Genomic DNA, 12,147 nt, shown 5'->3' with positions numbered 1-12,147 from the left:
CTCTCCACCGCCACCCCATCTCAGCTACTGTCATTTCAGGCCTGGCAGGAGATACACCATTGTTCTGCCATTCTCACATTCTGATCATTTAATTTGAACTATCAACATCTTTTCTCCATCAATGCCCTACACCCACTACCCCAGCTAAAGTGTAAATGCGGTCCCCTCCACACTTCAGCTCTGATGAAGAGTTATCTAGCTTGGAAATATTATCTTGCTGTCTCTCCACGGATGCTATCTAACTCGTTGTGATCACCAGCATTTGCTGTTTTCAGTACAGATACAAGCATCTGCAGTAATTTGTTCCTACATTGGGTCTCTGGTTTATTAGTCCAGTGACATTACTACTGTGCCACTGCCTCCCCAACCTCAAATTTAAGTGAGTTATATATCACCAATGAAACAGAATCTGCAAGTTTTATTGAAGGTTGATGCACCACTATCAAACCTAACTCTGAAAGTAAGCCTATTCTTGTTTCCAGGTCAGTGACATCGATGATGGACTCACCAGCGAAGACTAACTCTCTAGAAAAAAAGCTGCTGTTAAAGAACAAAGAACTGCAGGAAACACAGGATACATGTCATAAGGTACATGTGCAACAAATCACATTTTCCTTCACTTGTTTGTCTGCAGGTTGCAGAGAAAAGGGTCCCAGGTTTTCCCAGCTGATCAATTTCCTCTTCATTTTTACCTTCCTTTGTAGCTCCCTATTTGAAATTTGCCACATTCTTTACCACAGTATTGGACATTGCTCAGATCTTTTGAACATGATCTCACAGTTAGTTATATATATTTTGTGAGCATTGTTTTGTAGAAGCAGAGAGAAGTTTCTTGGATCACATTTGAACAGATATGTGTATCTCTCTTTATGTTGCCTTATGCCCAGATTTGATGAGCTCCGAAAGAACTGTGGATGCAGTAAATCAGGAACAAAAATAGAAGTTGTTGGAACAGCTGAGTAGGTCTGGCAGCATCTGTGAAGAAAAATCAGAGTTAACATTTCGGGTCCAGTCACCCTTCCTCAGAACTGAAGAGCTCATTTGATGATGTGAGATGTAAAAATTTATGTAAAATGTTTTGAATTCAATCGTATTTTCTTGCATTCATATTTCTATATTCCAAACAGCTTGTGAGATACTTACATTTACGGTTGTTTCAATCATGTCCAATGAAGGTGGTCAAAGTATGGGTGCTCTGTGCCTTCATGCAGCATAATGTGGGCAACTTTCAGGTTTTAACTGATAATGAAGCATGAGGTAGTGACTGTCTGTCTGCCTGTTAAGGAGAGGATTCAATTTTGATTTGATTTATTATTGTCACGTGTACCTAAGTACAATGAAAAGTTTATTTTTTGTTTTGCGTGCAGTACAGGCAGATCATACCAAATAAAATGCATAAGAGTAATAGAACAGATTGAAAAACGCAAAGTCATGGCTACAGAGAAGGTGCACAAAGGGGAAGGTCAACATTAAATTTGAAGTTTCGGGAGTCTTTCGGAAGACTAATGACATTGGAGAAGAAGCTGTTCTTGAATCCGTTTGGCTGTGTGTTTAAGCTTTTGTACCATCTACACGATGGATGAGATTATAACCGGGGTGGGAGACATCTTTGATTGTATTGGCTGCCTTCCCAAGGCAGCAGGAAGTATAGGTGGAAGGTTACCTTGTGTGATGGACTGGGTTGTGTTCATAACTCTGTGTAGCTTCTTATGGCCTGAGCAGGGCAGTTGCCATACCAAGCCATGATGTATCTGGATAGAATGCTTTCTACGGTGCAACTCTAAAAATTTTTAAGGGTCTTTATGGACATTCTGAATTTTCTTAAACTCCTGAGACAGACAATGTTGTGCTTTCATGGTTGATGTATCAACATGGGTGGACCAGGACAGATTGTTGGTGATCGTCACTTCTAAGAACTTGATGCTGTTGACCTTCTCTAGCTCACTCCATTGATGTAAATAGGGGCATGCCCTCCACCTTGCTTCAGTGATCACCTCTTTAATTTTACTGGCACTGAGGGAGAGATTATCTTTACACTATGCCATCAAGCACTATACTTCTATATCTCTTTTCTGTATTCTGTCTTGTTGCTTTCATCCTCTTAAGTTCAAGATGACAAAGTCTTATCTGATTTACTCCTTTTCCTTTTGGTCCTCTCTCTTAATGAGGTAGATTGAAGGTGTGCCCCCAAACCCTGGTTTCTGGAGTCCAATTATTGTTATCAACACACAGCCAAAATTTTTAAGATACAATCAACAATTGGGTTTAGTAGCCCAACGTTAAAATATTAAATTTAAAAAATCGAAACATACTTGGGAAATTCAGGAAGAGAGGAGATAGATTACACGTTTTTGGTAAAGCCAGAGGTAATAAAAACAAAAGGCATCGTTTTCAGGTTGCGCAAGAGGGATCTTGCACTAAATCACAAAATGACAATATGGAAGAAAGTGGAATTTGGGACTTGGGGATCTGAAACACCATGATCCTGTAGGAGGGCGAGGGAGCGAGGGACAGCGGTAAATAGCTGATGGGGAAGGCACAGCAGCAACAGCCCCTGGCCTGGCGCCTCCGAGTTGGAAAGGCCTGGGGTTGGGTGGTGTGGCCGTGGCTGGAGAAGACTGTGAAGTGAGCTCATGTTGGCTAAGGAGGGCTGGACGGTGGTACCTGAGAAGGTAGAGACATGCCCACCATCTCTGGGGATGCTTGCACTGTACTGATATCACACAAAGGCTGGTGGTGACATGAGTGGCATACCTGCAGAAACTTCCTGTGAGCATCACAGGCCATGTCCGCACTACCCTTTGGACATTCGTGATAGTCATTCTGTTTTCTAAAGGAACACAGTTCCTATCAGTTACAACATCGTGAAGGTTCAATAATAATTTGGTGAGCTGGGCTCAGTTGTTCCCTCCTTGCAGGTAAATTTTAGGCTTCTTTCCAGCTAGCAATTTGGAGACAAGTGGAGGATCTGAGGCAGGCTGCCATCTTAGCCTGGCATCCTGCTCTCCCTCTGGAAGCAAATCAGCAACTGACTTAGAATCCGAAAATTATATACTTAAGCAATTAATCAATCTCCGATTTCAGTAATGTGACAAAGACAGGCACTTCTGGTGGCAGGGCCCATCATAATGGGATAATTTTAGGTCTAAACAGGCATCGCCTTACCTGTCGTGTTAGAATTTCCATTGTGAGGTGACTAAGTAGCTATTATAACATTAGTGCTTATTTTAATAGAATGGACTTTGATTTTCTTTGCCCAGAGCTGGCTGGAAGTTGATGGTTCATCTCCAGCTCCTGCATATCACCTTTAGCCGGAATATCTATACACTGCAGGGGGTTCAGACGTTTCTGGAAACGTGATCATCTGCAGCCATTTTGACTCCAGTAAGAAATGACTAACATCAGAAAATATGGAAGAGAATAGTTTTCTTTGGAAGTTTACTTCATGTCCTCAGGCCACAACAAATGATATTGCCGCCACTGAATACCTCAGTATTGACACTAGGGACAGGCTTGCCATTGAACCGCAAACTTACCAAGCCGACCATATGAAGGCAGGAAATTCTGTGGTGGGTAACTCATCACTTGACGCCCTAAGGCCAGCCTGCTTTAATTTGGTACAAGTTGGATGTATGAAATGTTCTCCAACAAAATTCAACTGGACACCATCCAGCATAATGATTCATCTCCTGCTCAGTGTTAAATTCACTCCTTCTATAACTAACTCTGTAATATCAGTGTGCAGCATCCACCAGATACACTACAACAAACTCACCAAGGTTTCTTTGACGGGGCCTTGCAACTGCACAACCTTTGCCATCTAGGAGAATCCTGGAAATAGTGGGTTTCTATCCAAGCCATATATCATCTGGATTTGTAAATTTTTAAGATATGCTATGAATGAATAAAACATGCGAGTGTCATAGCTTGGCCAGCATTTGTTGCCTAACCTAGTTGCTCTTGAAGGTGAACTACTTTCTTGCAGTCCCATTTGATGTTGGTACACCCACAGTGCCATTAGGGTTTTGACTTTGTGGCAGTGAAGGAAGTGAGTTTTCAAGTCAGGATGGTGAGTGGTTTGTGGGGAAAATTGAAGGTGGCGATTTTCCCACATATCTGCTGCCCTTGTCCTTTGAGATGGAAGTGGTCTTCTGTTAGAAAGTGCTGTCAGGGGATCTTGTGTGAATTTCTGCAGTGCATCTTGTCGAAAGTACACACCTCTGCTACTGAGCGCGAGTGGATGTTGTAGTGTGGTGCCAATCAAGCAGCTGCTTCGTGTTGAATGGTGGCAAGCTTCTTTGCGCACATCAGGCCATGACCATTTTCCTTTCGTGCCAGGTATGACTTCAGCCAGCAGAGAGCTTTCCACCGATTCCCATTGACTCCAGTTTTGCCAGGATGCTTGATGCCATACTTGAGTCAAATGCAGTCTTGATGTCGAGGACTGTTGAATTATTCAAGAGGTGCAGGAGAATCAGTTCACATTTATGGCACAGAAGATGATGTGTGCAATGATACTGCCAATGAGTACTGTTTGGTGAAAAGGTTGATCTATCCAATGCTTGCGGTTTTGTCTTCCGAACTAGATGTGTCACAGCGGCAACTGATAATTATGACTATTCGCACCTTTTTATTGCATTCTCTCTGAAGTAGTATCCTTTTCTATACTGTGACTCTAGAGTAATTAGGAATGAGTGATAAAAGCAGTTCTCGTCAGCAGCACTCAGATCCAATTAGTGAATAAAAAAAACTGAGTGGAATTATATAAATTAGTATTTAAGACTTCTGTTTCTGAATTTGATACATTAAATTGTGTAAAGTAAATTTATGTTTCCAGGGAGGTTCTTTTATAAGTAATTTAAATAACAAAAATTATTTTGACTTCTTTCTGTGCTACTTTTTGTCATGGATTTGGTATCACAGCCTTTGGCCGGAGTAGGAGAATGATTTACAGGCTGATTTAGAAACCTGATTTAGTATGTCGTGATTGTGTCTTCATTACTTAAGTTTTCTATTGGAACTTGAATCAGGAGTCATCTGGCTCAGAGACAGAATGCTACCAAATCAGCCACAAGATCTTTTCAAGAGTTTGAGTTGTGATCACTGCTCTTTTTGAAATCCTGTATTTAATGACCTACGCTTGAATGTACAAGACCTAATCTAAAACTTTATAGGTGACTCAAAATTCTGAAATGTAGTTAATAGTAAGAAATAACTGACTAAAAGAGGCTGTAGGTATGTTAGTGCATAGGCAGATAAAATTTGATACATATGTTACTCTTTAAAGGAAGAGTGAGGAAAGGCTGCATAAACGAAATGGTGTACTTCTAAAGGGGAAGCAAGGTTTGTAGCCATGTGTTCCCAATTCTTTGAAGGTGGCAGGGAAAGTCGAGAGGCTCCTAAAATGTCTTGAGATTCTTGGCTTTGTAAGTAGAGATATTGTGCACAAAGACAACGAAGTTACATTGCATGGTTAGGTCTCAGCTGGTGTTTTGTGGCCAGTTCTTTTCACCACATTTAGGAAGTGTATTAAGGCCTTAAGAGGGAACAGAGAGGGTTGATTAACTTGGTACCATGGTGAAAGACTTCAGTTATGTGTAGAGAGCAGAGGAATTGTATAAATGTCTTCAGAACAGAGAATGCAAAGGTGAAATTTAGTAGAAACATTCAAAATTATGAATGTTTGATAAGACAAGCTACCACTTTGAAACAATGTGTTTGGGAGGCCGTATTGGATTTGGTGCTTGGCAATGAGCCAGGCCAGATGGGAGGGCATTTCAGTGATAGTGATCACAACTCCCTGACCTTTACTATAGTCATGGAGAGGAATAGGAGCACATGGTATAGGAAAGTATTTAATTGGGGGAGGGGAATTACAATGCTATTAGGTAGGAACTAGAGCATAAATTGGGAATAGATGTTCACAGGAATGTCAGAAATGTGGACGTTGTTGAGGGAGCACTTGCTGTGAGTGCTGGATAGATTTGTCCCACTGAGGCAAGGAAGGGATAGTGAAGGAACTTTGGATGACAATACATGTGGAACATCAAGTCAAGAGGAAGAAGGAAGCTGACTTAAGGTTGAGGAAGCAAGAATCGGACAGGGCTCTAGGGGGTTACAAGGTAACCAGGAAAGAACTGAAGAATGGGCTTAGGAGAGGTAGAAGGGGGCGTGAAAAGGCCTTGGTGGGTAGGATTAAGGGAAACCCCAAGGTGTTCTATACTTATATGAGGAACAAGAGGATGGCAGAATGAAGGTAAGGCAGATCAGGGATATTGGAAGAAACTTGTGCCTGGAGTAAGAGGGGGACCTTAATGAATACTTTGTTTCAGTATTCACCAGTGAGAGGGACCTTGTCGTTTGCAAGGACAGTGAAACAGGCTGATATGCTCGAACAGGTTGATGTTAGGAAGGAGGACGTGCTAGAAATTCTGAAAAACATGAGGATAGATAAGTACCCTGGGCCAGATAGGTTATACCCAAGGTTACTATGGGAAGCGAGGGAAGAGATTGCTGCACCTTTGGCGATGATCTTTGCATTCTCACTTTTCACTGGAGTAGTACCAGATGACTGGGGGCTGGAAAATGTTATTCCCTTGTTCAGGAAAGGAAACAAGGATAATCCTGGAAATGCAGCACATAGAAAAATCTAGCACATCCTCCTTCCTAACATCAACCTGTTCGAGCATATCAGCCTGTTTCAGTCTTACTTCTGTGGTGAGCAAATTATTGGAGAGGATTCTGAGAGATAGTATTTATGATTATTTGAAAAAGCATATTTTGATTAGATATAGTTAGCATGGCTTGGTGAGGGGCGGATCATGTCTCACAAGCCTTAATGAATTCTTTGAAGATGTAACAAAGCACATTGAAGGTAGAGCAGTGGATGTGGTGTATACGGATTTTAGTAAGGCATTTGATAAGGTTGCCCATGGTAGGCTCATTCATAAAGTGAAGAGGCATGGGATTCAGGGAAATTTGACAGAGGGTGGCAATATTTAGCTTGTAACTCGGTGACCTGTGGAGTTCTGCAGGGATCTGTTCTGATCTGCACTTTGTAGTCTTTATAAATGACTTGGATGAGGAAGTGGAAGGGTGGGTTAGTAAGTTTGCTGATGACATGAAGGTTGGTGAAGTTGTGGAGAGTGTGGAGGACTGTTGTTGGTTGTAAAGAAATGGCAGATGGAATTCAACCCAAAAAAGTGAGAGTGATTCATTTTGGAAGGTGGAATTTGAATGCAGCACAAAGGGTTGATGGCAGGATTCTGGTCAGTGCGGATGAACAGAGGGATCTTGGTGTCCATGTTCATAGATCCCCTAAAGTTGCTGCCCAATTTGATCGGATTATTAAGAAGGCATATGGTGTGTTGGCTTTCATTGCCAGGGGCATTGAGTTAAAAGCCGTGAGGTTATGCTGCACCTCTATAAAATCCTGGTTAAACCACACTTGGAATATTGTGTTCAGTTCTGGACGCCTCATTATGGGAAGGATGTAGAAGCTTTAGAGAGGGTGCAGAGGAGATTTACCAAAATGCTGCCTGGACTGGAGGGTGGGGACTTATGAGGAAAGGTTAAGGGAGCAAGGGCATTTCTCATTAGAGCAAAGAAGGATGAGAGGTGACTTGATAAAAATTTACAAGATGATGAGATGCATAGATAGAGTGGATAGCCAGGGTGGAAATGGCTATCATGAGGGGGCATAATTTTAAGGTGATTTGTGGAAGGTATAGGGCAGATGTCAGGGGTAGGTTCTTCACACAGAGTAGTGGGTGCGCGGAACGCACTGTCAACCGTGGTAGTGGAGTCAGATACATTAGAGACATTTAAACGACACTTGGATTTGTACTTGGATGATAGTAAAATGAAGGGTATGCGGGTTAGTTTGATTTTAGAGTAGGATAATAGGACGCCACAACACTGTGGGCTGAAGGGCCTGTACTATACCGTACTGTTCTATATTGATAAGTTTTAAGAAAACGATGCAAGTAAGTCAATTTGAAGTAATGTGAGGTGGTGGGGGGATAAAACATTTACACGTAGTTGTTTTGAACTTGAATGCACTGCCTGAAAGGGCATGGAAGGAATTTCAGTATTAATATCCAAAAGGGAAATTGATAAATCTCTGAAATTGAAGTGTTTTCAGGGGCTGCAGCAAAACAGAAGCAAAATGGAACCAAGTGAATAGCAGTTTCAAAGATCTAGTATGTGCATGGTAGGTCAAATCTCTCCTCCAGGACTGTATTATTTCTATGACTTAAATGAATAATGAATTGAAGTGGAACTTGAAGAAGTACTTGGATGGGTGCTGAAGGGTCAGTTTCTTAAAAACAAAAGCTTACTTCTAAAATGTACAGTTAATCTCTGACTTGCACAAGTAGTCAATGACTACCCAAGAAACCTGAGAGGTTATTTTACCTTGACCGCAGAGTAATGCAAATGAATTGGCTTCAGCAGGAAAAATTGCGTGCTGTGATGCATTGGCATGAAAATAACATGAATCAATTGGTGTGAATTATGCTGTGGTTACATTGGAAACTCAGGACTATTAGCACTGGGTCTAGGCCCGAAACGTCAGCTTTTGTGCTCCTGAGGTGCTGCTTGGCCTGCTGTGCTCATCCAGCTTCACACTTTTATTATCTTGGATTCTCCAGCATCTGTAGTTCCCATTATCTCAGCACTTTCAGCTATCTTATTTCTGTAAATTCATATCATCTGTGTGATGTTTCTGTGCAGCTTATCTGATTTTCCTGGTTATTAAAAGTAGGATTGCTGAAGAGCCAAGTTTTAACCTTTATTTCACTAATCAATTTTTGTACTTAAATTATTTTCCTCATGATAGACTTGTGTTTCTTTTTAAATAGACTAGTGACTAAACATATTTCATTTGTTGTTTGAAATGTTACAGCACAGGCATAGCAAGCCAAGCTAAATCAGCCACTATTGCTGGTTAATGATAAGTGACCTCAAAACATATAGTGACCCTCAAAATTGCTGAATTGTTCCTTACCAGATTTTACAAATGACAGATCTTGCACTCCAAGTTTATAACATAAACAAAATTAACAATTTCTTGGTCAAAATGTAACTTAAGCAGAACATTGATAACTAATAAGGCAATCTAGTTAATATCTACAATCTAAGCCCAATCTTCTTTGAATATAAACCTCCACACTCACATCGAACAGACACCATTAAGGGATAATTTTTTAAAAAATTGCTAGTTCGATAACTGTTTCAATGAAGAATACCAGCCTTTCATGAAATCGTTTGATGGATTGTGTGAAAGGCATGTAGAGTTGTGTAGTTTTCTTACTGGTCAATACAAACTGTTTCCATAGAGCTCTGGAAACTTCTTTGCTTAATTTATTGTAGACTGGGGTTCTTTTGTCAGAACTTTCAACAAACAGAATAACTAGGGAGAACAAAACCAAAATAACGCTTCTCAAACTGTTAGCTTCTAAAGCAAAAGTGCCTCCTGCCAAAACCCTAATTGGCACCAGTTCATTTATTGTTTTCTCTCTTTTTCAGCATTCTTTGTGGTTGGCTGGCCAGCATCAGTTCTCCCTTGATTGATCATTTCACCATTCAATTGCCTGCCAGTCACTGAGGATAACATCATCTTGGTGCCATTTGACTACAGTTTTTTTTAAAGCAGGAATTAATCTGCATTATCTTTCCAGGCCAGTTCCCAACAGCAAACGTCAACCTTTTGTTCTTCACTTTTTTCTTTTGTAAACAAACTGCTGTTCAAAATTCATGGCTTGAGGCTAAAAATGAGAAAAATGAAAGAAAAATACCAATGATCTCAACAGTGGGGATTCATGGAAAAGTTTCTGAAAATATAAGCTTTCATTGGTGAACTCTTCCAAACAAAAGTGAAGAACTTTCTCTAATCTGTGCTGCCTTGCTGACTTGGTTATCTTGTTACTTTTAGCAAGTTTTGAGAAGATTTGTAGCTCAGGTTGATGTTCTGGATGTGAGTTTGCTCGCTGAGCTGGAAGGTTAGTTTTCAGACGTTTCGTCACCATTCTAGGTAACATCATCAGTGAGCCTCCGATGAAGCGCTGGTGTTATGTCCTGCTTTCTATTTATCTGGTTAGGTTTCCTTGGGTTGGTGATGTCATTTCCTGTTCTTTTTCTCAGGGGATGGTAGATTGGCTTGGAGCCAATGTGTTTGTTGATGGAATTCCGGTTGGAATGCCATGCTTCTAGGAATTCTCGTGCATGGCTCTGTTTGGCTTGTCCTAGAATGGATGTGTTGTCCCAATCAAAGTGGTGTCCTTCCTCATCTGTATGTAAGGATACGAGTGATAGTGGGTCATGTCGTTTGAACATGAACATCAACTAGCCTCAAAACGACATGACCCACTATCACTCGTATCCTTACATACAGATGAGGAAGGACACCACTTTGATTGGGACAACACATCCATCCTAGGACAAGCCAAACAGAGACATGCACGAGAATTCCTAGAAGCATGGGATTCCAACCGGAACTCCATCAACAAACACATTGATTTGGAGCCGATCTACCATCCCCTGAGAAAAAGAACAGGAAATGACATCACCAACCCAAGGAAACCTAACCAGACAAATAGAAAGCGAGACATAACACCAGCGCTTCGTCGGAGGCTCACTGATGTTGTTACTTTTAGTTTGATGAAATTGGTTTCTTTCGTACTGTATTGCCTTCCAGACAACCACCATTAAAATAACTGATTCCATGGTTATGTTCCTGCTACTTAAACAGTGGAATCACACCAGATGTTCTCAGTTCACTGCCATATGGTCTGTCTCTGAACTGCTGCTAATGATTTCTACCAACCAGTGCCAGCAGCACAATATGGTTGTATCCTGTGACTTTCTCTCCTAACAATTGGAGCTGTCGCATGGAAACTGCACATTGCTTTAGTCACAACTATAATACTTGGAGTGTTCTGTGCAGTATTGATCAAGAGTTGATGAAGAAAATGTGTGAATTAGGGAGGTAGAGAGAAGAGTCAAAGTGGTGATTCTTGCAATCAAAATATTGCATAATGGGATGAAACCTTCATATTGAGGCTTTTGCAGAGAGGGGGCTTTATAAGGGGTATATGAGAGGACAGTTTGTAATAGGCAAGTTTAAAAATCATTTCAAGTTAAATAAACTATGATCTTAGTACAGGAGAGCGCAGGATTAAATAGCAAATGGCCTGAAGCCGGGATTTCTTTACATGACATGAATAGGGTCACAGATGCAAAAAACCTAGGAATGATATATCAGAGAGTTCACATATTATAATGAAAGAAAGTCTGTAGATGTTTTAGTAGAATGATAAGCTAAGATAGATGTAGACCAGTGGCCTTCTTCAAAAGCACTTATCTTATAACTTCTTTCAAAGTAAAGATAATCAAAAGTAGAATTTGAAATGCAGCCTTTCCAAAATTTAACTGGGAAGAGTGGGTCTACAATTATTCTTCATTGGGATTTTATACATTTAAATATATTGTAGAACAATGAAATCACCAAAATGACCAATTTGCTCAAATGCTACTCAAGACAAAAACAATTCACACCAAGTTTCTTCAGTAACAGAAAAAAATGCAATTTATTGTAATAGACTTGACTTTAATAAGGTTTACTAACTTATGAAACTTAGACTGCACTCTTTCGAGACCTCAAATATACACACGCACACAATCACGATTAAAGTAGATAAAAGACAAACTGTTTAACCTGCATTCTATGTGTTGAAAGGAATGTAGATAAGTTAAAGAAAATTTTGAAGATCATAAGTCCAGACCACAAGATTGAAAGTTAGTTTTCTCTCGATCCTTTGATTTTTGCAACGATGATCACTATTGTCTATAGAGTAAGGTTCTTCTTCAGTTTGCTGGTTGATCAGGTGAACTTGTGTTCTTTTAATCTGAATTATTTCTTTTAAGGTTTTCTGGTTTGTTTTTTGCTTTTCCTCACAGCAAAGGAATGAAGGATGCTTTCTGTCTGCAGGAATTGGATGTTTTTTTCCACACTTCTGCTTTTGACCTTTACAGCATTTAATACTTGGCAGTTCAACCAATCAGACGACTGTTATGAGAGAGTATTTCTTTAACTTGAATGATTCCCTGCCGTTCAGTCACAACTTCTTCCTCTCACTGCTTCCGCAA

At 40.4% G+C, this 12,147-nt stretch overlaps 1 protein-coding gene across 4 annotated transcripts in view; it reads left to right on the top strand.

The window, feature by feature from the left end:
* Window positions 1-12,147, top strand: part of LOC125464168 (citron Rho-interacting kinase) — a 197,615-nt gene that overhangs the window by 58,575 nt on the left and 126,893 nt on the right. For all 4 annotated transcript variants that reach the window (XM_059655120.1, XM_048556312.2, XM_059655121.1 and 1 more), the window contains one exon: window positions 483-588. In XM_059655120.1, the coding sequence (XP_059511103.1) occupies window positions 483-588 (106 nt within the window). The remainder of the gene's footprint in view (window positions 1-482; window positions 589-12,147) is intronic.

The sequence above is a fragment of the Stegostoma tigrinum genome, chromosome 26, assembly GCF_030684315.1.
Source record: "Stegostoma tigrinum isolate sSteTig4 chromosome 26, sSteTig4.hap1, whole genome shotgun sequence".
Lineage (NCBI taxonomy): Eukaryota > Metazoa > Chordata > Chondrichthyes > Orectolobiformes > Stegostomatidae > Stegostoma > Stegostoma tigrinum.
The sequence above is the reverse complement of the archived record's forward strand: the minus strand, read 5'-3'. Positions and strand labels throughout refer to the sequence as shown.